The sequence below is a fragment of the Dendropsophus ebraccatus genome, chromosome 11 (assembly GCF_027789765.1).
Source record: "Dendropsophus ebraccatus isolate aDenEbr1 chromosome 11, aDenEbr1.pat, whole genome shotgun sequence".
In the NCBI taxonomy this organism is placed as follows: Eukaryota; Metazoa; Chordata; class Amphibia; order Anura; family Hylidae; genus Dendropsophus; species Dendropsophus ebraccatus.
In genome coordinates this window covers 34,131,581-34,159,481 of record NC_091464.1, presented here as the reverse complement: position 1 = coordinate 34,159,481, position 27,901 = coordinate 34,131,581, and the positions used below count along the sequence as shown (strand labels likewise).

Sequence of the window (27,901 nt, the reverse complement as noted above, 5' to 3'; positions counted from 1 at the left end):
GAAGAAGACGTCACTGCTGAGGATCGGAGACCGTGGTCGGCACGTGACAGGTATGTATAGCGCACCACACTTCCGGGTACACGGGTGGGGGTGGTGGGACACGGGGAAGGGGGCCATTCACAGACATAACATACATTACAAAGTTGTATAACTTTGTAATGTGTGTTATTCTGTGAATAATTTTTTAGCGCCGGACAACCCCTTTAAAACTGTAATTTTTGAATCACAGAAATAAATAAATGCTGTGTCTTCATGGCCCAAAACAGCCATGTCGGACATTGAAAAAAAAAAAAAAAAAAAGACGGGCAGGAGGTGGCCGAACAAAACAACATGCACCTACCTCCCTGACTCTAGCACAGGGGTCCGCTGTCACCCACTTTGTTTCCCGATCACTTCCTGGTCTGAGCAGGGACCCGGGTTGTGACGTGTCAGACCTGCTCAGCTTGTCAGCGGCCAAAGCGAGCCCACAGAGCGGGTGACACCGGACCCCAGCGCTGGAGCCGGGGAGGTAGGTGCATGTTGTTATCTTCAGCAATCCCCTTCCCGCCTCTTTTGAAAAAAATGACCAACACCGAACTGCCCCTTTAAGGGGTTAGTAATAGAGATGAACACATTTACAGTAATAACAAAGCAGATCGCTTTGTTATCTCAGCAATCTACTCATTAGCCGGTTGCCTTTTAACTCTGTGCCGCTCCGTGTCTTTTTCTAGTTTCCCAGGACTGGATCCAGCTTTTCCTTGCACCCGGGGAGGAGCGGTAGTGAGTTAAAAGGAAGTCGGCTGATGCGGGGAGTGCTAAGATAACGAATCGATTTGCTTTGCTATTACTGTAAATTCGCTCCTCTCCAGTTAGTAACATTATATTACTGTATAGCTATAAAGCAATGTCCTAATTTACCCTGAATGTCGCCACAAAAGTTACTAGTTCATATAAGTGGCAGACAGTGCTGTAACTCAAAAGGTCTGGAGGGTAAGTACACAATGACATGCTACAAAACTGTGACTAAACATAAAAAAGCCTGGATCAGCAATCTGCAGAAGGAAAACAGCCTTTCTATTCCTCTCCATTCATTGCAGATGATGCAGTGCGGATCGTAAGATAAAACATAATTCCAATGTGACACTGGAAGGTAAAGGCACAGGCCCTGAGCAAATCAATCTGTACAGCACATCATAAATCACACGAATGAACAAGACATAAAAGGAGACTTTTTCTTCTCACAATACTTTTGTCACTGAGGCTACAAACAGCTTTCCACGCAGGGTCATTTCAGTAGAGAATTGTGACCTTCAGGTATTCCTTGAACTTATGTTCCTAAGCCCCATCTGTGTCATAGTTTTTGCAATCAGTATCCACAGGGGTTTATGCATTTATGCTGTTGCTGCAAAGTTAGTAAACATTGGAGCAGATGGAAAGCCAAAAAAGTACTCTGACATTCATGGACTCTAACAGAACACAGCCCAAATGCTGCAATTTGTTTCTTTACAATACAAAAAGGATGTTCCAAAGTTAAAGGGGATTTCCGGCCTTAGGAAATTTATTATATAATGCTGCCCTGCTGAAGAATAGTTGAGCGAAAATGTTGGTAAATGTTCGTTTGTTCAAACGAGCATTACGCTAATTGTTCGTGTTCGTCGATCGGAATGGTTGTAACGATCATTTTCAAACTTGCAAACGTACGCAACTGCGTAATGTACGCTTTGCACCTGATAATCTGTACGTATGTGCGTAGACCGAAATAAATGCTTCTACTGTATGTTCATTGTTTGTTCGTGAATGTTTGGCGAACACAAACCAATCATTTTTTTCATGCTAGTGTTCGGGGATCTGAACCGAGCATTAGGATGTTCGCTCATCACTACTGAAGCACATAATAAACATCTTGAAGTAGACTTATCAAAAAGTGTAAAATATACACTGGTTTTAACTTCCCATTGCACTGGCGTAGCTACCATAAAGGCAGGGTAGGAAGTTGCTATGGGGCCCGTGCAGGAGGGGGGCCCAGGGGAGAAGATAAAAGGTAATGTCCTTCTGCTTAACCCCTTATGTACTGCAGTGTGTAAGTGACCCAATGTTTACTTACATGCTGAAACCCTTTTTTGGGTTAACAAGCAGAAGACAGGGATCTCTGCTTCACTGTGCTGTGCACTGATAACCTCTGACCTCTGTTCTCCAGCTGGCAATCAAGTAAAAAAAGAAATTGTGCAGAGCTCTGTGCAGCGTCAGGGGTTATCAGAGCACCAGCAGTATATATGTGCAGTGCTTTGTGTTGTTGGTAGGGGAGGGAATACCCTAAAAAATTTTGCTATGGGGCCCAGTGAATCCTAGCCACGCCCCTGGCCCATTGCAACCATTCACTGCTCAGCTTTCAGCTCTGGTAAAATAAAACAGGAGCTGTGATTGGTTGCTGTGGACAGTGTATATTTCACACTTTTTAATAAATCTGGGCCCTTATGCTCACCTCTCCACGCTCTCTCAAAGTCCTGTTGAGGCATCTCTGATTGGAGACACCACAACATGACATTCGGGGGAGCACAGAGAGGTGAGCATAAGATGTTTATTATGAGATGTTTTCCAGCAGGGCAGCGTTATATAAAGAAAAATCCCTGACACTGGATTACCCCTTTAATATGACTGTCTACTCTGTTTGAGTATAAATTCAATCATAGTCATAGTCATAGTCTGTTATACATATGTGATCAAATGTCAAATATACTTTCTTCTTTCTTTTTCATGAAACGGGGGCTACCAACCAACTGGGAAACATAATTACCTAAGAGAAAACTGAACAACAGTACTAAGGACCTGCATATGAAAGGGGGCAACCTACTAACTAAGGTATTACCTACCTTCTGGGAGAACCTGTCAGGAGAAATTTACTTCCCCTTCATCCTAACTACCCACTCATACTGTGAGGAGTACTGTTACAGAAGTAGATATTGTGAGGGACAGTAAAATAATTTGGGGAATATAGATGGGAAGATTGGGTAGGTGGGGTAGATGCTGAAAAAGTAAGCACCCTAAATGGTTACCAAATAGATTCTGCGGAGACATGATGCTACCAGGAAAAATAGTCATGGCATTCTGGATTGGATGGAGGTAAAGAAAGAAATAGAATTAATCCTATCCGAGAAGACATCACCTATGATGACTGCATATAACTATTTAGTGGTAGTATTCTTGTTGCGGTGATATTATTTTAGCCTGAGGTAGTGGTATTATTGGTAATAATGGTGTTAAACCAACCCTGGCCACTCACTGTCACTACACTGACGGTGTCTAATACTCTAAGCTTGTGCGATATAATACATTAGAGCTGTGTTTGGGGTCACTGTCCTGTTGAGCAACAAACAATGGTCCCAGACTGAACGGCATATGTGCAAACCAGATAGAACGGCATGTCGCTGAAGAATACTGTGGTAGCCATGCTGGTTAACTTTGCCTTAAATTTTGAAGAAAAAAAAAATCACCAACCGTTCCACCAGCAAACTCCACAGTATAACGGCTTAAAATTGAGGCATTGTTAGTAAATGTGGCCCAATAGGTTTATCCAGGTAGGATATGTAACTCCAAATAATGAACTTTGTTCCACTAAGCCAGGGGTGGGGAACCTTTTCCATGTCGAGGGCCGGTCGGGCCTTAATAAAATCATTCGAGGGCCGCACTTAATGTTATACCGTGCGCGGCAGTTAGTAGCGGGGGTTTGCAGCACCCGAACAAGGCAAAGTATTGTTCCCCTAATGCCCCTGCTATTGTAGTTAACCCTCTGTGATGCCCCTTGTACCTGATTTGAATCCTTAGTGATGCCCCTGGTAGCCTAGTTAACCCCCCCAGTCATGTCCCTGGTGGCCTAGTTAACTCCTCAGTCATGTCCCTGGTGGCCTAGTTAACTCCTCAGTCATGTCCCTGGTAGCCTAGTTAACTCCTCAGTCATGTCCCTGGTGGCCTAGTTAACCCCCCAGTCATGTCCCTTGTGGCCTAGTTAACCCCCCAGTCATGTCCCTGGTGGCCTAGTTAACCCCCAGTGTCTGCCCCAAATGAAAAAAATAAACATCCCACTCACCTTTCCTCCGCTCCCACGCTGTCCAGGTCCTCTTCTCCCTCCTCTCTTCTGTGCCGGTCTTCTCCTGCAGGCGGCGCGCGATGAAATGACGTCATCGCGCGCGGCCCGCAGGAGTCAGAAGACGTGCGCCGCGCTGGTGAGGCAGGAGCCGGCATACAACACATCTTCCTGTGTCTGTGCCAGCTCCTGCCTCACCAGCGCGGCGCACGTCACAGGAGGGCAGGAGTCAGAAGATGTGCACCGCTCTGAGGGGAAGGAGCCGGCACTCACAGCATCCTCCTGGCAGCTGTCACAGACACAGGAGGATGCCGTGTGTGTCGGCTCCTTCTCCTCCAGAGCGGCGCATGTCACAGGGGAGCCGCGGGCCACATCCGGAGGTGTCAGGGGCCGGATGCGGCCCGCGGGCCGGAGGTTCCCCACCCCTGCACTAAGCAATCAGTTTCTGCGTCTTTTTTTTGTACTGAGAGCAAATGTAACTGGTCGAGGTTTCATACTTATTGGCGGTACAATGGGATCTAATTTAATAGACATGGGGGGTCCTGGGAAGTTTCCGAAACCTTCTTCAAACACACAAGAAAAGTCTTTAATGACTTCCTGCAGACAGTCCATTTTCACATGGTGTATTCCTGTTAACAGAACACCTACAGGTTCATACCAATCTACTTCTAGTAAACTGAGACCAGTAGTGATAATAAGTCACAGATTGCCTCTGTCTTCTTTATAGTACACGTTGGCAAAATAAGTATCCTTTACCCATAGTGAGGTAAGAATAGCTTCTTTATTATTTTCTATCTCAGTGCAGCACTATATTAAAGGTTTTCTCACTCCGGGGTACCCCTTTAAACCTTATCGGCTGAACTGTGTAACAAGTTCTATGCTGCTTGTTTGTGTCTTGGTATCTTTTGAAATGCTGACACACCATGAAGTTTACATTGGTGCCACACAGCAATTTTAAAGTGACATTGATCTGCGATTGATAAAGTGACCTGCTCTGTCCAGTAGGTAGTGTAGCATTGTTCTCTCTGTTATACAATAGTTTTACATTCGGATTATGTACATTACCGTGAAAAAAAAAATGCCGCTTCATAAGCCATTGCCTCCTCTTGAGCTGTAGCAAAGGTTAAGTTTGTCTGCGCTAGTAATTTCCTCTGAAGTGCCTCATCTTTGACACCATGCAAGTCTGTCTCTTGGTAGTGACTCTAAAGTGTCGGTAAAATCTGCACACTTCAGATTCCTTTTGTTGAAATGGAAACACCTTACGGTTTCGGGAGGGTGAAAGCAAAATGAGTTTTTAACACTGCAATGATATCCTCAAAAGAACAGTCACTGGGTTAAGCAGGGACATCAGAGAGTGGACACTATCAAATGTCTTGGGCCCTAGGACACTAGCTGTAATATTGTATTAGCATTGTATAAGTTGAGCAGTATGATAACGGGAATATATTTAGTCATTAATTATTATTGAAGTTGACAACCAATGGTACAAGACCTTTTTGCTGGTCAACAGTATTGGAGAATGGAGAAAAAACATGAGGAACAAGATACACATAATGGATATTATTTACAGTTTAAAACCTTCCATTTGCTAGTGACTAGTGCTGAGCGAGGATGCGAGGATGAGCATAGTGCTCGATCGAGGTTGATCCTTGACTAAGCACCTCTGGGTCCTTGGGTAAAGGTGGCCATATATCTTTAATAATTAATGAAAGAACAATCCCGCAACAGTACCCTATTAAATTTTTTTACCAATTTTTGTATATTTAATTAATTATAGTGATGTTTAAATTAAATAAAAAAAAACTCTGTAGGAGTTCTTATATGTCTTGCAGTACTGATTCCTAGGGAGTCCCTCATATACTACAGGTAAGATACATCTATTTAATAGCAAGAAAGATAAACTACACAAAGGGTTAAAACCCAAACTCCTATTGTGTTAATATAGCTTCCTAAACTTTGCATAGAATAATTAGGCCCAAACATTAACCATCTACTCCCCCAGAGGCGTATGACCTCCATTAAAAAGAACAAAGGGATTCTCAGTGATCAGTAAATGTATTTGATAGTAATATGTAGAAGAGATTGTAAAAAAAATCATATGTTTTTCACTGAATGATACTTTTACTAAGGAAACTATTAGATGACCTTGGACATAAAACTTGACCAATGTTTAAAACATTGTGAAAAGTATATTTAAAAAGAATATTCACATTCTCTCCATTTCAGGGTGTGCAACCAAAGCTAAGCTGTTAGCCAGTAGTACACACCAGACATACTTTTCATGACTTCTCTAGCCAATCAAAAACATCACACAATCACCATGGCACAGTGTTATTAAACTTGCATTGAACAGACTCTGGCACTGTGCAGGGAGGTGACTTACAGGAACCGTGTATCATCTTTTTCAGTTGCATAGTTTAGCTTGCAGTTACACAGCCCAGGCACACAGCACAAGCTAAGCCCCACCCCCTACATTCCATTTTGCTGTGACTGTTACTAAGACAGATTAATCATAACAACAGACAGTGGAGGGCAGACTACAGCTTCAGACTTGTTTTTCTGGAGAAGGGTGTAATATTTTTAATATTACTCATAATAACATAACCCACTGGACTTCAGAGTGCATTACATAAATAAGAGCATATCAGCATGGCTACAAGGTCTCTAGGTCAATGACAAAATCCAATAATTATATCACACACTGCCTTTAAAGTATTCCAATTGTGATCGTTTCTGTACGGCATAAAATGCGTAGTACAACAGACTGCTCCCTGCTGCTACAACAAAGCCGAATTTTCCATACACTACAAGTCAGACGTTTAGACTCGCGGTAGCATACTGTACAATGATTTTATTTGCAAATTGCTTCCCGCTATGCTCCGTAACACAAAAGCATTTTTATTAGAGTGGAATATGGTGACTCGGTTCATGTTTTACAATCAATATTAACTTCTATACAATTAATATTCTGGAGCATGAATGACACAGTCTTGCTTAAGTCAGCAAGTGATTTAGTAAATCTGCTTTATAAGTGGAAGTCAAAGTGGTTCCAAGATTCATTTATTTAGCGCATATACAGTATATAAGGGATTACCTGGAGCTAGTCTGTAAAACACTGAGAATAAGGGTACTATTACACGGAACGATAATCAGCCGAATCGTTGCTCCATGTAATAAATACAACGATCATCGGATGACAACGATCATCGGCTGATCGTTGATATAGGTTTGGACCTATTTTCGTCGGGCGCCCACTGCGCACCGCTACGTGTAATAGCGGTGCATGGCCGGCGACTGACGATATACATTACCTATCCACGTTCCAGGGCTGCTCCTGCGGTCTTCTTCTCCCCGGCCCCTGCGCGCTCTAACTTCAGAGTGGCCTGTCAGCTGACAGGTCGCCCGGCCAATCACAGGTGACAGGCCACTCTGAAGTTAGAGCGCGCGGGACCAGTGGAGAAGAAGACCGCAGCAGCAGCCCTGGAGTGTGGATAGGTAATGTATATAGTTACGCAAGAGCTGCAAGGACATCAGTAAAGATGTCCCTGCAGCCCTTGTTTAACGATTATCGGGCCGTGTAATAGGTCCAGTAAACGAGCGACGATCTAGCAGATCGCTACTCGTTTACAGGTATTATCGGGCCCCCATCTGCCCGTGTAATACCACCCTTACCTAACAAGGACATCTCAACACTTCTATGTGTACACTAGATAGTGGTTGTACTTTTTGGAAACTGTTTTGGACTGTTTTTTCAACCTTAAGGCTAGGTTCACACTGCATTTTTGCAATCTGTTTTTGCAATCCGTTTTTTGCAAAAAAACGGATGAAAAAAACGAATGCATTTGTGTGCATCCGTTTTGATCCGTTTTTCCATTGACTTCCATTGTAAAAAAAAAAACAAGAACGGATCAAAACGGATCTGTTTTTTTTGACGGACACAAAAACGTAGCTGACACTACTTGTGTCCCCAAAAAAATGGATCCGTTTTTTTTTTTACAATGGAAGTCAATGGAGAAACGGATCAAAACGGATGCACACAAATGCATATGTTTTTTTACAAAAAACGGATGAAAAAAACTAATTGCAAAAACGCAGTGTGAATCTAGCCTAACCATGTAACTATGCAACCATGCCTCTTGGGCACCAAACGTGACATAAATAAGGGTGCAAACCTGTTTTTTTTTTTTTTTAAAGTAAAAGACCAGAGTAGAAGTAACTTTATATTAAAAGTACCTACCTTTAAAAGAAGCCAACCTGACATCCACTTCACAAATCTCACTGGATACCATACATGTTTATAGAGATCAGTATTAACAACCCCAGGGTCGACCACGTTAGCAGTCACATGACTACCTTCCTCAGTTAGCAGATGTTGTAAGTAGTAGGTGAATAACACAAGGGCCAGCTTGCTCTGAGAATATGCACCATGGGCTGAGTAAGAGTGGCTGTGGGCAAATAGAAAACGCATATTAAACAATGCACAACTTGTGCTCAAAAAACATTGCATTATTTTCAAGATCATTCTTAGAGATGAGCAGAACTCGGGCAAAGGCTGTAGTTATATTTTTCCGGACTCCCTAGGGCTGCATCTAACTTCTTCAGGCACCGGTATTCAAATACCGAATGTTTGGCCTCAAGTTGCGCTCATCTGTAATCATTATTATTATTATTATTATTGAATCGTTCTATTATTATTACGTTTTAGCATTACTGTTGCAGTGTTTCCGAGCTTGCTATTTCAATATATTTTTAAGACTGTCACCAGAAAAGAGAACAAATGGAAATGTCACCACCCGCAGCATTTTCTTTTTTTTCCTCTGCTAGGCTCAGAAAAAAAATCAGTCATATCGACAAAAGAGAAAAGGCTTCAAGCTTAAGATTGGTGAAAATGAAACAGCTTATTTTAAGCCATCAAAGAATTCTTCAGACATTTAACAGTATTAGGGCAGAAAGTTTGCTATGCTCTGCACTTTATAGGGACGACTTAAGAAGGAAAAGCTACTAAATGTCAGTAACAAAGCTTTGTCACATTCAGGTGCACAAATCTATATTGGTGGGGATGAACACACTTAAGAGCATAACTAGTTATACAGTTCAGAAACCAAAATTTCAGGAGTATAACAAGTACTACAAATGGTTTTGCATGAGGCCCCTACTGTAGCCGACAGCATCCCAGGTAACCGAGCTGGGTGTCCCTAGCATCTCTCGCCATGGACGGGGAGGCCCAGGTGCTATGTTTTTGCCATTATGCTGAGTGGCAGCCGGCACCGCCAGTCAGCTCTGGCAGGGGGCTGGGGTCTCTGCTCCAATCACACCTAGGGCTGGGACCCCAGTTTCAATAAGACTACTATCCCCATCATGCCTCCTTGCTTTGCGATATAGCCTTTTTGAGTATGACTAAAATAGCGTTGCATCCTGATTGTTATTCCCTGATTTTCCTGATTTTGGCTTGACTTCCCGACTACCCCCCTGACTTTGCAAGGCAACAACTGATAGATTTTGTCCCGTCTTTGTCTTGTGTACCACTTTGCTCAGTACAGTGATAAGTCTTCTGGTTGGGGCCAGCCTGCTAAGGAGCAGATCACACCAAAAGGATAGGACAGTGGGGCGGGTGTCAGCCTTAGGACTTCACTTGTCCTGTGTTCCTAGGTCCCATCCTGTGGAGACTCATTTAAGGGTCTATTCACACGTCAGTATATTTTTCCAATCCGCAAATTTCAGTCAGTATACAATCCGCAAATTCAGTCCGTATTGCATCCGTATTGCATCCGTATTGCTTCAGTAAAATACAGACCCCATAGAGTTGTATTGGATGTGTCAGTTACTGTCCGTACTAGGGTCTGTCCTTTTTTTTTTGCGGAACGGATTGCAGCCCAGTACACAACACGGATGTGTGTATAGGTCCATTGAAATACATTGGTCCTATATTATTGCGGATCCGCAATTAAGGACATGAACAGGACGTATGAATAGAGCCTAAGAGTCTCAAAACACTTTTTCAATTTCATGACTTTCTTTTCTTGCTTTTGTTATAGAAAGGAAGACCCAGACTACTTCCGATCAAGAAACAAAGACAGAATTTTTTTTTTTAAATTCTTTAAAGGGGTATAATCATCTCAACTAATATAGTTATACTTGTCAAGTAAGATATTTTTGCAGATACATTCTTTCAGCAAACTACATGTAACATGTAATTTAATGAGCCCTACAAGTATATGTTAGTTGAGATGAGAATACCCCTTTAATAAAAGGGTTAATAAGGTGCCAGGGGGTTAGTTAAAGTTTTTTTTTTTTTAATTTTTTCCCCTTTATTTATGTTTAACATTAGTTAAACAAAACTAATGTTCTGGAGAAATGGGAAAAAAATAATCTTTTTTTAGTTGAGAGTGGTGAGTCATATTTCGTTTCCATTAAGTTATATAGGAATATGGTGTTTTTAATGGATTATGTGAATATTCTGCATAGGTCAAGTGACACATCTTTTGTGACAAAAATTGTGAAGCTCCAAATATATACTTCATTTACCTTCAAGTAGATGAGTAATGTAAGATCAGTAGAAGTATATAAAGATAATAGATGCAAAGAACTGTGATGTATTGTGTGCTGCTATTTGCTCTTCACAGTTTGGCTTATAGAAATACAGTTTGTGCAGCGGCCATATTAATTAAAATGGAACTCTTACACAGAACTCACTGGGAGTGGGACATTGCCTACCTAACCCCTGGTATGAGCTAAATCTCTCCAAAGCGAAAAGTGGAGAGCATGTAGCAACAGAGGGACTTATGGGTAGTGATTTCTGAAAGCCTCAAAATGAGTCACCAGAGCAGCCAGGCGGTAGGGAAAGCAAATTGTATGTTGGGCTGTATAGCTAGAGGTATAACCAGTAGGAAGAGGGAGTGTGATCCTACTGTGTAGAGCTCTGGTGAGACCACATTTGGAATACTGTGTCCAGTTCTAAAGACCTCACCTACAAAAAAGATATTAATAAAAGAGAAGGGTTCCAAAGACAGGCTGCAGAGATAGTGGAAAGTCTTAAAGGGGTAGTGCGGTGCTGAGCAATTATTCAGCAATTATTCACAACTTTGTAATGTATGTTATGTCTGTGACTCGCCCCCTTTCCCGTGTCCCACCACTCCCGCCCATGTAACCGGAAGTGTGGTGCATTATACATACCTGATCCACGTCTTGCCCGTCCGCCATCTTGTGCCAAGATGTCATCTTCTGGAGGCCGGCCGAACAGCTCCTGCCTTTCCTGATGCGGGCCCCCCTCTGCCGCGTCATGACTGTGCTCAGCCGCGATTGGCTGAGCACAGTTATGGTCAGCCAATCGCGGCTGAGCATCTGATGACGCTGCAGAGGGCGGCCCGAAGAGGACGTCATTGTCTGAAGATCGGAGACGGGGGTCGACACGCGTCAGGTATGTGTAATGTACCACACTTCCGGGTACACAAGCGGGGGTGGTGGGACCCTTAGTAACTTTGTAATGTGTGTTATTCTGTGAATAATTGCTGAGCGCCGCACTACCCCTTTAAGCTTAAAGAGTTTGTCCGGGATAAAATTAAATTTTACAATGCTGCCGGGGCTGCAGGGGAAATGAAAGGGACATATACTTACCTGTTCCTGCTCCACCACTATTTCCGGATCCCAGGCCACCCGTTTTCATTGATTTTAAAGCATCTAGTGGCGCACCATTCCCACCGGAAATGGGAGCTCAGTATAAAGTCTTTACTGGCTAAAAAGAACATCCATTTTTGAATTTGCTGGTGAAGAGCTGGAGGCCTATAACCCGGCAATGGTGGCAGAGGAGGACAGGTGAGTATATTTCCCTGACATCTCCCTCGCAGCACCGGCAGCATAGTAAAATATAATTTTCTCCCAGACAACCCCTTTAAACATATCGGGACTGATTTAAGGAACTAAATCTGTACAATCTGGAGTAAAGAAGGGAAAGGGGGGACATGAGAGAAACCTTGAAATATAGTAAAAAGCTAAATAAGGTTGGATGTCTTTAATAGATAACTAAGCAAAAGAAGAAGGGGGCACAATATGAGGTCAGTTGGGGGAATGATCAGAAGCAACATGAGAAAATATTACTTTATTGAAAGAGTAGTAGATGCTTGGAAAACATGTCCAGCAGAATGTGGATGGTCCCTGCCATGCTCAATGGGAAAGAATTGTAAAGTGCTGCTGAATCTGCGAAAAAAAATATTATTTTTATTATTATCAATGGTAAAAGTTAATGGTGGTGAAGAACAGTAAGCGAAAAGGCAAATGTTCTAGCTAAAATCTCAATCTTTTAAATGTGTTCATGAATTATGAATGACAGCAATGTATGGATTTCTCTGGCTGTGTTAATTTGTAACATTGAGATCTAAATTCTGTGACGTTGTAATCTTTAGCTTTTCTTAATAAGAATATGAAAAGTACAAATTGATCCACACCTGGTGTAAAATATGACAGGGTCTATAATATGGCATATACCAGGGTGGGTTCTAGATAATTGGACAGCTGTATTCTTTGCCAGACACCAAGCACCAGATGACCAAGAGCATCACTCATATACTATTAGTGTATTTATCCAGGGGCTGGAAGAGGGGGCAATAGGAGATGGGATTTTTTAGACAGAGATTACCCTTTGAGGAGCCGGACGCAAGTATAACAACGAATCGGCTCCAGGTGATTAACCTCTCTAAACGGCCCCTCTCAGATGCAGAATTGTCTATACTCAGTAAGGGGTTGGGTTTTGTCCCCACAAATAGATTTAATAAGTTTAATTGGGTTAAAGACCTTAACTTGTTTGTTCGTAAGTTACGATGGCACAAATATCATGTTTTGCGGAATAAAAGACAGTGTCAGGAATTGGGAATCCCAGAGGATGTGATGGAAGGGACAAACCTACTGATGGATTTGCTTACTGAGGGGGAGCATGTGAGTGGTGAAGGCCCCTTTACAGACCTGCGTAATAGCAATAAGAGCATGCCACCGTTGGGAGATGTCTCATGTTTGGATGTCTTTCTTGATTTGGTTGTGAAGGATATTGAGAGGTTACAACCATGGGGTGATTCAAATTTTACGGATCATGAAATGTTGGCGGTCCAAAAATTGGAGAAGGATAAGTCTGTGGTTATTAAACCTTCGGACAAGGGGGGGAACGTGGTGGTCATGGACTCTGTTCAGTACAGGCAAATGTGCCTGGATTTGTTGCTGGACGAGTCCAATTATGAGATCATACGTTGTGACCCCACGGGACCCTCCTTGTCCAAATTGGAAGTCTTGATTCAAAGGGCCAAGAATAATCGCCTCATCTCGGATAGTGAAAGTGATTTTTTGGTACCCCGTTTTCCTGTAATGGCGACTTTCTATGCGCTGCCTAAGGTGCATAAAGGCACTACGCCTTTAAAGGGGCGGCCTATTGTGTCGGGAGTAGGGAACATCTCCCAAAACATAGGCATTTATGTGGACAAAATTTTGAGATCATTTGTGACCTCCTTACCATTGTATGTGAGAGATACGACGGATCTGCTTAGGAGATTGGATGGCCTGGTGATAGAAGAAGGATGTCTGCTGGCTAGCATTGACGTCGAGGCATTGTATACGTCAATTGATCATAACCGGGGTCTGAGAGCAGTGGAGCATTTTTTAAGAATGCGAGGCACGCAATATTATGCCCACAATGATTTTGTTATCTGCCTAATTGAGTTTATCCTTACCGACAATGTCTTTCTGTTTGATAGACGCATCTTCCACCAGCTCAGAGGAGTTGCAATGGGGAGCCCTTGTGCCCCCTCGGTTGCAAATCTCTATCTGGGCTGGTGGGAGGAGTGTCGGGTGTTTATTGAAGAGAACACTTTTTGGACTGATCAAATATGTCTATGGCTACGTTATATTGATGACGTGTTCATCATATGGAATGGCACGAAGGAACAGTTTGTGGATTTTGTGGCGGTCCTTAATTCAAATGATGTAGGCTTAAAATTCACCTTTGAGGTGCATGATAATCAATTGGCCTTCCTGGACATGCTAATCAGTAAAAACAGCGAGGGGGGCTTGGACACGACTGTGTTTAGGAAACAAACAGCGACTAACTCTTTATTGGCATGGTCAAGTCATCATCCTAGACCCTTGAGGGCGGGTATCCCCAAGGGTCAATACCTTAGGATGAAACGCAATTGCTCCTCGGATGAGGAGTTTAAAAAGCAGGCAGATGATTTAAGGACTCGTTTCAGAACAAGAGGCTATCCAGACAGTGTACTGAGGGAGGCATACAATGCGGCTAAGGCTAGGGATAGAACTGAACTCCTTTCTAGTGTAGGGACCACACAATCGGAGGATAAGACCACACGAGTAATAGGAACATATGACACAGGAGCGGAACAAGTGAGACGTATTCTGACCAATCATTGGGGGGTCCTTCGGTTGGATCCTGATCTGAGGGAGAAAGTGGGTGAGAGACCACAGATTACCTTCAGAAAGGGTCGTAGTCTCAAAGACAGATTGGTTCAAAGCCATTATGTGGGCCCAACTAGACCAGGGACATGGCTAGAGAGACCCATTTTTGGCTGTTTCAGATGTAGTGGCTGTGTGGCCTGCAGGCACATACAGACAGGTAAGACATTTAAGGGTACGAACACTGGTGAAGTGTATACCATAAGAGATTTTGTAAATTGCCGTACGAAGGGGGTGATTTACAAGGCTACCTGTGTATGTGGCCTGGAGTATGTCGGTAAGACTAGACGAGAATTTAGGAGAAGGATTGGTGAGCACCTCCGAGATGTGGCTAATAAAGCCGACAAACCCATTTCCAGACACATAAATCAAATGCATAATGGGGACTATCAGAAACTAACATTTGTGGGTATGGAAGTGGTCAAACCTCCGGTTCGTGGTGGTGATTGGGATAAATTTTTGCTCTGTAAAGAGACTCAGTGGATCTATCGTCTCCACACTGTGTTCCCCACTGGCTTGAATGAGCAGCTTAATTTTACAAGCTTTCTGTAACTGACTGTCCTGTTTCTTTGAGGGTTTTTTGAAGATCGCCCCCCATGTATAATTAGGGGACCCTCAGTGTATTTTGGTGGTTATAAACTACCTACACTGAGTGGAATATGAGATTGGATCAATTTTAGGATTAGACACTGTTCACATGGTGTGCGTTTTTGTTGCGGTTTTGATGCGTTTTCTGGATTAATGGATAGGGCCTTTTGCGTCTATGAATCGTATAATATATTTATGCTCTCCTAACATTTGTTTATAAGTTATGGGATCAAACTTATTTCTTTGGTCTCTATGTTTGCTATAAGTCTGTTGTTTAGATGGAATCTGTATATTTCTATGGCTATTTATCCACTGTATATGGATTTGTTATTGTATGGCTTTAAACCTGAGTATGAACAGTGATATATGCAGCTAATTGTGAATCCTACCGGAAGCCAGTTTTGCTGATTGGAGCATTAACCGGGTAGCGTCGGGTTGCCGTAGTAACGAGTGACACGGTTGAGGCCGGACTTGGTACCGGAAGTGGCGCGGCGGTGTTCGCGTCACCGGATGTGACGCGGCGGCGTTCGCGTCACGCCAGGGTTGCCGGCATCCTGTTTGGCGGTATCCGGACATCTTTATCAGTCACCCAGGAACTGAGTAGGGGAGAGGAGCCACTGCTATACCTCCCGGGACTCCGCCAGTGAGAGTGGTGAGAGCCGGTATACATCTGATACACAGACCACTGTCTGGATCAGTTGACACCCCTTTGTTTGAGAGGCTCACTAGCCTGGATATAACTGTTTGTGTATTCATGTGTAATGTATATTTTTTGGTTTTAGTCCTGTTGTATTGCTTGTTGATATTTCTCCCTGAGGAATCCAATGTTTGGAGGAAACGTGTCGGAGACTTTAAGGGCATATTTTTTTCCTAAAGGGACTAATAGGGACTGACCAAGGGGTAGATCGGGGTAGGGGTCGCTCTTTTTAGGGCGAGTGCTCCATAGACCCTGTGGGAGTAGGCTTTAGTCGCAACACTCACTTATGAGGGACTGATAGGGTTAAGCATTGAGCCCAGCTGTCTCCATGTGTGTCTGGTGTTTTTTGTTTGTAACTAATCATTTGTCCTCTCCCTGTCAACATCCGGAGTGATACCATATCCTATACATCTGATGGGTAAGAGAGTTTGATTTACCCTTATTATTGTATCACCTGGGTGTTTTTACCTTCCCAGGAGGACTATTATTTGATAGGGGGCTCCTTTCTTTCTTTGTTTGTTGTGGGGCTGTATTCTTTTTTAAGATAATATTTATTAAAAGTCAAGTTTTAGAGTCAGTATATACCCCTTCTGTGATTTTTTTGTTATTAGTGTGGTATATTATATGTCAGCAATCATTTGCAGGCGTATTTCTGTGATTTTGTTTCATATTATAGACCCTGTCATATTTTACACCAGGTGTGGATCAATTTGTACTTTTCATATCCTTATTAAGAAAAGCTAAAGATTACAATGTCACAGAATTTAGATCTCAATGTTACAAATTAACACAGCCAGAGAAATCCATACATTGCTGTCATTCATAATTCATGAACACATTTAAAAGATTGAGATTTTAGCGAGAACATTTGCCTTTCCGCTTACTGTTCCTCACCATCATTAACTTTTACCATTGATAATAATGAAAAACATTTCTCTCCTCATCTTCACGACGGCACCACAGGAGTTATCTCAAAAAATATATTGTTCTATTTTACTTCTGTTTCACAAAAAACTGGAGGCAGCACTGTCATGTGAGATCTCCAACCCATTCTCTCTCCTCTCTTCAATGATTTTATTTGGTCATGAATCAGCTTAGAAGATCATTCAAGAGAAGCGAGAAAGGGGCTGGGGACCAAGCCATCAGGCAGCCAGTCTGCAAGATATCACTCTGCATGGGACAGTGCAGCCTATGTATGTCAAAACATAAAGGCTGCAGAATAAAAATGGGAAAAAAAGGTTTATTATGAATCTAATATAAGGGTTTTCAACACCAAAATACATGCAATGTAATGATTAAAAAAAATATATGTTAAAAAAAAAAAAAATAGCATTTAAGGGGTACTCTGGAGACCGAAGATTTTTTTTTTTTTTGCCAATACATTGTTTTAATAAATGTTACTTTGCTTTGTCACCCCTTACTGCTGCTGCCAATCATTTGTTTATTTTATGGCAAATGAAGGATGTCACTACAAAGATCTTATTTGTTAAAAAAAAAAAAAAAGATTGCCATGAGGGGAAGGGGTCCTAGGCTATGTGCACCTTCACAAAGAAATTTGTTTCTATTGCCCCCAAATAATAAATGAAACAACTTTGCAATAGCTTTTTTCCCTATAATTTAATATCAGTAGTTTTGCAGTGTAGTCTATTTCATCTCAGCTCTGCTGCGTCTATATACTTCATTACTGTAGCTGGGTCATGTAGCCTCTAATCAGCCAACATCTTAAAGGGGTTGTCTGGGACTTTTAAATAAACGACTTCTGTGGGTGTTGTATGTTCTATACACTTTTATTATTTATTTCTCGCTCCTCTTGTGTTCTCAGGCTCAGTCACATGACCACTCTGCCTGTGATTTGCTTGTGATGTCATGTTTAATATCTTTTTCCTGTTCCTGCCACTGAACATGATCACAAGTGGAGTCATCAGGTGGGTGGGGCAGGTGTCCATCCTATGGGCTGGCTGTAATTCCTGATTGACTTTAGCCCTTCCCCTGTAGGTGGAGCTAATACTCAGTAGAAGTCACAGCAGTAAGGACAGCATGACATGGACGAGGGCAGGGACTGATAGCTACCTTGTAGGTGGCACAGTGGTTAGCTTTGTTGTCCTGTAGTGTTGGACTCATTTTTGCCATAGTTTCTACTTTCTCTTCGATGTGCTTTTGCTTTCCCCATCATCCGGCAGCAGGAGCGACTGCACTCCGATCAGGAGAAACAGGAGAATGATGGGTAGGCTTTAAATAAAAATGTATGATTTTGCATGATAACAGCAGAGTCGTCTTGCTGTCTTGTCCTCTACTTTGTGCTAATTCATATTTGGTAGGATAGCCAGAAGTGGAGGAAAAATAAGACTGAAGGATCAGACCATATGTCCTATATAGATTCAATAAACACATTGCACATAGAGGGTTTTATTCTTCATTATGGAGGTACTGTGGCAATAAATATGGTGTAGTCTTCAGGAGTAAGAATAAGATACGAGTTTTTCATCCAGCCTCATTGATCAGGAGATAAAACTGAGAATGATTCATCTAAGTTTGCTGAGTAACAAGTTTCATGGAAGAAAAACACAAAAACCCTTTCATCAAGCAGCCGAACATGCTTGCGCTTTCTCCACAGCTTGAGTCATATGAGCGAGAAGAACAAATCAATCAGTAGAATAGGATCTAAACAGTACACTCAGGGGCCAGAGTTCTAAGGTATTGATCCATTCATCGATCTGCCCAGAAGACAGCATCACTTAATACCTCCATATACAAATGTTACAATATTTTTGTTCCCCAAAGCTTTTACACGTGAAATTAGCATCAAAGCCCAGGCAACAAGATTGATGCAATCTTGGCTAACACTCGATGCCCCCTATTTTCTCAGAAGCTAACATCAAGTGGATTTTCTGAGCAACTCGTAATCCTTTTCTGCCGAGGCGCATTACCCCCGTGGTAATCGAAAACAAGACCTTCATTTAGAAAACTATTTTTAGGCCACTATAAAATTGCTTTTAGCCATTTTTATATATTCTAGGCAGTTTTCTACCGATACATATAAAAGAAGAGGTTGTAATTGGGGCATTAGTACGGAGGTGACCCTGCCGGAGGAACATTGAATGATCCATTATTATTGTATGTGTCAAAGTATTACCAGGTTTCAGTAAATCTGTACTAAATGGTTAAGGATTTGTTTTCTTTACAAGCTACATAAAGATTATCTTCTTTAGATTTGCAGGTTATAAAACATTCATTGACAAACATGCCTGCAGACTGGGTTATTCTTGCTGCCAAAAATACTGGAATGATTGACAGAAAACCCAGCTGAACCCGGTATGACTAGTGTGAACGGAGCCTGGACTCAGCAGGGCCAGAGGCTGTATGGTAGCAGACAGTGTAGGAAGCAGCATTGCATTAAGCAGCTACAGGGACTCTGTGTGCTACCTGATGTTGTTCCTTAAAAGGTTACTCTGGGAAAAAAAGTTTTTAAATCCTGCAAGTAATTTTCAGGTATGGGTCGATCATTGGCCAGAAACATCGCTAGTGACGCCCCAGGAGTCGATAATCGGCCTGTGTAAAAAAGGCAGCTATGAGCCAGAATGGGCAAACGCCTTATTATTGATTGTTCGTATCTTTTGTTGCCAAAAATGTATCTTTATAAGCCGCACGTCTTCCTGTCTAAACTGGAGTTTGTGCAGCAGAGAAAGATGAGAAACAGACATGATAGGTATATATCTGCGTTGTCAGTTTCCAAATACCAAGCAACAGTCTGTACTTACCAGCCACGCTGCTTCTTATCCGGCATCTGGTTCTCCGGCCGCCGACTGTAACTTAAGACCCTGCCTCCTCCAGAAATGATTGACAGACAGAGGAGGCAATGCCTGCAGATACAGCCGGCGTGAGGATCAGAGAGACAGAGGCCGGATAACAAGCATCGTGGCTGGTAAGTATAGATTGATGCTTGTTATCTGGAAACGGATATACATATCTGTGCCGTCAATGAATGAGCCATACAATAATCATTCATGCAGCCCACTTTCTAGATTTCTTGTGCCATGTAAAGGCACTGCAAACAAGCTGCCAATCTCGCTGATCGGCGCTCGTTTGTGATCCCCATGGCCAAGAAATCTTTGTGTGTATAAGGACCCTATGTCTCTCTCAGACCTCCTCCTTTTCTCCCCCACATTTGTTGGCATCCCGTGAGCCTCTGCCGTGCCCTTTTGAAAGAGAATGGAGGAAGAAACGGAGGACGGAGCCTCATGTGATAATGTACGGATTGTGTTGGGAAAGGTCTATAGTTGTGGGACTCTCACCTAGTAGCCACTTGGACTTTGTGCATATCATCCCGATATACAGGGGTACAGGCATCGGGAGATGAGCTACTGGCTGTAGGGATCAGATGTCTTGGATTTCCCCAAAGCAGATGTCACCCTTCCAGAAACAGTAAGGCAAACTACAAAAAATCTGAGCAAATAGGCGCTGCTACTAGAGATGAGCGAACCTGGAGCATGCTCGAGTCCATCCGAACCCGAACTTTCGGCATTTGATTAGCGGTGGCTGCTGAACTTGGATAAAGCCCTAAGGCTATGTGGAAAACATGGATATAGTCATTGGCTGTATCCATGTTTTCCAGACAACCTTAGACAACCCAGTTCACTCATCTCTAATTGTAAACTATCACATAGAACGTGCTGACTGGTACACTTTAAAGGATCACTGATGAGAGATCCCTGATCATTGATATAGGTTCAGACCCATAATTGTCTGGCACCAACCGCGCATCGCTATGTGTAATAGCGATGCGCGGCCGGCGCTGACGATATGCAAAGAAGAATACATTACCTATCCAGGCTGCAGGGCTCCTCTTGCTCTGTGCTTCTCCAGCTTCAGAGCGGCCTGTCTTAGCTGACAGGCCGCTCAGCCAATCACTGGCCGGGACTGCCGTGGCCAGTGATTGGCTGAGCGGCCTGTCAGCTGAGACAGGCCGCTCTGAAGCTGCAGCGCGCGGGACTCGGGGAGAAGCACAGAGCAAGAGGACCCATGCAGCATGGATAGGTAATGTATAAAGTTTAAACAAGGGCTGCAAGAACATCAGTAACCATATCCCTGCAGCCCTTGTTAAACAATTATGGGGCCGTGTAATAGGCCCAGTAAACGAGCACCGATCTAGCAGATTGGCACTCGTTTACATTTAATATGGGGCCTTCATTGGCCCGTGTAATAGTACCCTCAGTCTTTACTGATCCCGGTGTCTATAATAACTGAGCCTTTTATAACAATCTTTAGTTATAAGATCAGCTGTCTTAGTGACTATCCACATCCACTAATATGAAGTGACAGGTGATTTCGGTTCTTCCAAGGTCACCAGCTAAGACAGGTGATTACAGTAGTAACAAACACTACAGAGCACATTACCCTTTTTCCTGCCAAAAGCTATTACCGGGCTTGCCATTTTCTCCAGAGTAACTTGCAGTAACCTAGTTTTTTCTTGCAATATATTTTCCTCAACAGACAAACCTAAATGCATTCTGCATCACTGTGACGTCGTAATTGATGTCCCAGAAGGTCACTACGCGAGGACATTTAAAAGCATAACAGAGTAAATACTGCATTCAGGATCAAAAGAAATTTAACCAGTTCTAAAACAGGCCAGTTCCCCCACTAAAGACCAAACACATTTTCCTTTTTTAGTACATGCAGATTTGAAATCTTATAGCAACTCTGTACCCACAATCTGCCCCCCACCCCCATACTGCTTATACCATTGAATAGCTGTTTTTAATCTACGATCTGTCCTGTGGTCCGTACGGCAGGTGATGCAGTTATTGTCTTAAAAACACAACTTTTAAACTTGCAGCCCTGTGTCAGATTGGCGTGGTCTAGAGTATTTGTGTCCTAGGCTTGCACTTCCTCTCCGTCCCTCCTCCCTGCTCTCCTCATCATTAGGAATGCACCAGGCAGGATTTCTCCTATTCATCACCTGTGTGAACACATGTATTAGATTGGTAAGGCACCTGTCCAGTGGTGATAAGGAGAAGTTCTGCCGTCACCTGCTTACTAGTGTTGCTGTTTTCCTTGTGTCATTTGTATAGACCACCTTATTGCCCCTGATGATGTGACATAAACTAGATGACAGAAACTCGTTGGGTGTAGGTGACGATGCAACACAGGGTCATAGGAGATTGTTGAATTGTGCGTCTCTGTTTTGACTTATTTGAGGACTGACTGACTTAGGTCTCTAAATAGCTACTTGTGTATTTCATTGTTTGGACTGTCATTTCATATTGGTCACTGTTGATATTAGGACCGACAGGGGTCTGGGATTTGTTTAACATACAGACCAATATGGTTCTAGTTGTGAAGTATAGAGCATTGTATACTGATCACAGAAATTAGTCTTCAAGTATCATTGTTCATAACTATCTGGACGTAAACATACACAGACTTACAGACAGTTATAGATCTGTCTCTTTGTAAATTTGTATATATTTATAGGAGACTTTCTGTTTACTGTCACTGAAGTTAACTGTTGAGGATTTGTTTGGCACTAATAAATCATTATGATTACGGATAACCCTACTTTGGTCTATAGTTGGTTTCTTCTCCATCAATTACTTATTGACCATTATTACTGCTTCACTTATTTATTTATTTACTTATATAAACTTAATTGTTTATATATATACAAATCAACTGTATACTTTCTGCCACCAGGGGTCACTCTCCTGGTTACAATGCAGTTAGAGGGAGCCCTGTGCATGGCCTCAGTAACATCAAGCTTACTGTAGCTCACTGTTCTGTTCTGTAAAGCTAACAAATATAGTATATAGAGGAGAGAAGAAGGAACACTGATTGCTCCTTCGGCATCAGGCTCAACGTGGTGTGCGTCATGGACAGGTACAAAAGGAGCAATCAGAGTTGCTACATCACTCCTTTATATGCTGTAAGTGCTAGGATAACATAGAGGAAGGACTGGAGAGTGCATGCTTTCAATACTTTGGCCACCATTAGGGAGAGAGTATATTCTTACTGCATGCTGTCTATATATTGTAAGTAAAAGGTACTCCAGAGGGAATCAACTCATGCCAGCAAGTTACATAGATCTTTTAATTACTTCTGTTTAAAAACTTAAAGCAGAAGTCTGGCAAAATTTTTTATTAAAGTATTGTGTTGCCCCCCCAAAGTTATACAAATTGTCAATATACACTTATTACGGGAAATGCTTATAAAGTGCTTTTTTCCCTACACTTACTACTGCATCAAGGCTTCACTTCCTGGATAAAATGGTGATGTCACTTCCTGGATAAAATGGTGATGTCACTTCCTGGATAACATGGTGATGTCACTTCCTGGATAACATGTGATGACGACCCGACTCCTAGAGCTGTGCGGGCTGTGGCTGCTGGAGAGGATGATGGCAGGGAGACACTGAGGGACACAGGGCACTGGAGGGACACTGAGCATCCCCCTGCAATCGTCCTCTCCAGCAGCCACAGCCCGTAATAAGTGTATATTGGTGATTTGTATAACTTTTGGGGGGCAATACAATATTTCAATAACCATTTTCGCCAGACTTCTCCTTTAAGTCTTCTAGAACTTATCAATAGAGATAAGCAAAGTTTTGAAAAATTAGGTTCGCCAGGTTACACCAAAAATTTGCAAACCAGAGAACTAAACCTTAATAAAGCGCACTAAAAAAGCTAAACCATTGTTTAGTTATTTTAATGCAGTTTTGGTGTACAACTTATCTGTACGTGCTCCCCTGGTGTCCTCTTCCATGTCCCTGTGCCTCCAGCCTGCTCAGCCAATTACAAACTGAAACGGGACATTGACGCGACTCATGATTGGCTGAGAGGGCTGTCACTCCAGAGAGGAGAATGACAGCCCACTCAGCCAATAAGTGACTGACTGAGGCAGCACTGAGGCCACAGTCAGTGATTGGCTTTGCAGGTTGTCACTCTTATCTGGAAAGCTCCAGCCTGCTCAGCCAATCACTGGCCCAGAACTGTACCGTCTCAATCAGTAATTGGCTGAGCAGGCTGGAGGCAAAAGGACATGGAAAAGGACACTGGGGGAACGTGAACAGATTAGCATACCACTTTTATCAGCTGCTGTATGTCCTGCAAGAAGGGAAATTTGCTTTCCAGTCTGACATGGTGCTCTCTGCTGCCACCAACTGTCCAGACAAGGTTTCCTATGGGGATTTGCTATTGCTGTGGACATTTTCTGACAGGAACAGAAGTGGCAACATAGCCCCAATGCCGAATACACTCTCTTTACTGGTGGTTGTTTCCCGACAAAATGGTCTTCACTTTTAGGCTATGTTCACACTACGTATATTTCAGTCAGTATATGTATATTTCAGTCAGTATATTTCAGTCAGTATTGCAACCAAAACCAGGAGTGAATTAAAAACACAGAAAGGATCTGTTCACACAATGTTGAAATTGAGTGGATGGCCGCCATTTAATGGCAAATATTTGCTGTTATTTTAGAACAACGGCTGTTATATTGAAATAATGGCCGTTATTTACTGTTATATGGCGGCCATCCACTCAATTTCAACATTGTGTGAACAGATCCTTTCTGTGTTTTTAATCCACTCCTGGTTTTGGTTGAAATACTGACTGAAATATACGTAGTGTGAACGCAGCCTAATAGTGCATAATCACATTAACACAAGGAGGTCAAACACTGGTAAAAATATTTTCCTATTTTAGTTACTGGACTTAGCATATTTGAAGTGATTATATTATGTATAGGCACACAATTCTGTATCTTACCATCAACTAATAAACACTCTCATCAATGCTTGATTATTATTGCAGGCAGTCTTGCACTAACCTTAAAGAGGTATTCCATGAAAAAATTACTTTTCACCAATCCACAGGACAGGGGAAAAGTAGGAGATTATGGAGGTATGACATCTGTACCCCCCACTGATCTCTGTCAGCTCTGTTATGAATAGAGCTATGGGTACAGCGAGTGACCTGTGGCTCTATTTATTCCTATGGAGCCAACGGAAAGAGACAGAGTCTGGGCATTTCTCACACTACAAAGCACTGACATTTAGGGGGCATTCACACTTCTGTAAAAAACAGCCCACGCATGGATAGTGTTCTGTACACCAGACCTCAGAGCTCCCGGCATCATGATTCATTATAATGCCGGGAGCATAGACGCTGTTTGAAAGTTTGTGCTACTGTACTGACACAGCATCTGTACAGTAATAGCTTTTTTCAGTTATAGATAAAAAGAAGCCTATTAATGTGTCATTTCATTTATTACTATAGTTTACCTGCTTTGTAGATTATCTAAATTCAGTTGCCCAGCAAAGTGGGTAGCGGATGAAACAGTGACGACTCGAGCATTGAAATCTTTTGTCCCAGACCTCCGCAATGTGTCCAGTAGGAGATTTGTCAGCAAAAAATGGCCTAAGTAATTTATACCAAAGTGCTGCTCGAAACCATCTTCAGTTCTTTCTTCAGGGACAACCATCACACCAGCTATAAGAAAATAAGTTACATAAGTTACAGCAGATGTTTGGTTAGCAGAATTTGAAGGGGTTATTCAGGATTAGGGATGAGTCTACCCGTTGATGTTGAAGTTAAAAAAAAAAAAGTCTGGTTCGGGTACCGAGTCTGGATCCAAACCCCACTAAAAACTATGGGGAACCGAATTTTTGGGCCCAAAAAGTTTTAGTCTTGCCCACAAAGGGTTAATAGGAGATGCTCTGCATCCCCACTTAACCCCCTGGGGGCCAGATTGTGCTCTGTTGTAAGTGGGGATATTTACGGACTTCTATTGTGGTGTCTTCTAACTTCGGCTTCATTATCTGCAGTCAGCAAACAAGCGGCTGAGGTGGGACACATTGCAGTTGCTGGTTGGTTGAGCAGGGAATTGCAAATTCCACTCAGCCAATCAGCAGCTGCAGCGGTGTCCCACCTCAGTCGCAGATTGGCTGATTGCAGATGAAGGAGCTAAATATAGAAGATGCTAACTGCTCGGAGTCGAGGATGGTAAGTATGATTTTTTTATGCATTATGCATTATGATAGCTTTGAAGCTTGTTGACTAGCTGTTCAGCAGCCTTTTAACAAGCTTTATTTTTAATCTGCCAGACCAGAACATGGATTTCGTATTCAGGTCCGGGGACCCGAACATAGAGGTGCCTGAACAGAAGTATAATCACTTCCTTCCAGGTGGGTATTTTTTTGCCATACATTTCTCAGGTTTTTTTTTAGAAATGGCTTGTAGGCTAGGTCTTAGGAAAGTTGTGTCCAGAAATGTGCCACAGGTAAGGAAACTACAGTCTGTATTAATGTATAAAGTCAGTATTTTACTTATGAAAACCTAAGGGTACGTTCACACGTACCATATCAGAAGCGGATTTTACGCTGTGAGTTCGCAGCTAAATCCACTGCGGATAGCTGCCCACTCACTTTAATGGGATGACATACTATGTCATACATAAAGTAGTATGTCAAAGTCAGTGCCCTTAAAGGGGAACTCCAGATAAGAAAAACTTTTTTCTATTAAAAGTGCATTAAAAGTTATATAGATGTGGCTATATAATCTATTACTGTATCTGTGCGGTTCTGCCACACTGGTGGCTGATAGAAATCCAGGAAGTAAAAAAAAAATGGCCCCTGTGCAAATCCACATTGTCTCCTGCTCCCACTGCTCTCCCCCTTTAGGAGACAAATATTCAATGTCTCTGTCTCACATTGTGTGTGTTTGCTGAGGACAGGCTGATGATGCAAACGGGGCAGGGGATGCTTGGCTGGATCCCCCAATCCCCTGAGTCATTCACCATCTCTGACCGGCCAGAAGCAGTTGCTGCACTAATTTTACTGAATATGATGGGTGGGGGACTGTGATGATCAGCTGAGGGAAAGCATTGCATTCTGGGAACTGCTCAACCAGGAAGGACATAAACACAATACAGAACAACCCCCCCCCCCCCCAAACAAATGGATTTTTAGTAGTTTCAAATACAGGTAACATAGAAAGGTAAGTAATGCTATATGCTTCTGCAGAAGTTTTATATTTTTTTTTTACCTCTACCTGGAGTTCCCCTTTAACCCCCGCGGCACGGATAAGGACGCTGACTTTGACATATATGATAATCCCGCTGCGAGTATGTCATCCCATCGAATTGAATGAGAAAGTATCTGCAGCGAATTTCACTGCGAACTCGCAGTGTAAAATCTGCTGCAGATACGGTTTCCAAGGCACAAACGATTAAGGCTATGTTCACACAGCATACTTTTTATAAAAAGAATGGCCATTGTTTAAAAATAAAGCAACAGACGTTCTTTTCAAAGTGAAATGTGTTGCATTGAAGTCAATGCAAACAACGGCCATTGTTCACACAATGCATTGAACGACAGCTGTTGTTTTATACAGCCGTAGAAATAATTTACATGTCAGTTACGTCCAGCATTGATTTCTATGCAATTTTCAATGCAACAATGGCCTTTGTTTGACACTCAATACAATGGTCGTTATTTTTGAGTGCCAAACAATGGCTGTTGTCCGTACATTGTGTGAACATAGCTTTTTGGTGTATGCTCTTGATAGGCCATCAATCATTGACAGATAGCTGTTCAATACAACTGTGGCACCCATACTGCTCTAGCAATGGGCCAGAAGCAGTTGGCTCCATTGACTGTAATGTGACTGTTATAACAATTATATTTGCAAGAAACAGTCAGAACCTGCAAGTTTTGGTGACCCAGAAGTAATATAACTGCTATATAGGGACCAGAGAGACATTGCAGAGAAGATATAGGTATACCAGCAGTAATAAAGCACAGCATTTCTTCCCGCAGGAAAGCGTCCTGCAGTCTCGGAAGCAATCTTGTCACCCAGTGAGAAGAACATCTCTAAGGAGGGAGCAGGGGGTCATGCAGAAGTCTTTAAAGATGTCAGTGAAGCTGCCAACATTGCAGGACTTCGTGCCACCATTCGCACTAGGACATGTCCTATTTTTCGCAGGGCGGATCAATGTGAGGGTCACGGCACAGATTATGTGAATGACTGCATTCACTCGAATAGTTCCTAAAATGCGGATTCGCGACCACGGCAATTTTACGGGACGTGTGAATGCAGCATAAGTTGAACAGTGTT

General features: G+C 42.5%; 1 protein-coding gene across 2 annotated transcripts in view; it reads right to left on the bottom strand.

The window, feature by feature from the left end:
• Positions 1 to 27,901, bottom strand: part of DHRSX (dehydrogenase/reductase X-linked) — a 199,697-nt gene that overhangs the window by 31,500 nt on the left and 140,296 nt on the right. For both annotated transcript variants that reach the window (XM_069945360.1, XM_069945361.1), the window contains exons 5-6: positions 25,069 to 25,276; positions 8,298 to 8,505 (exon numbers count right to left, since the gene is read on the bottom strand). In XM_069945360.1, the coding sequence (XP_069801461.1) occupies positions 8,298 to 8,505; positions 25,069 to 25,276 (416 nt within the window). The remainder of the gene's footprint in view (positions 1 to 8,297; positions 8,506 to 25,068; positions 25,277 to 27,901) is intronic.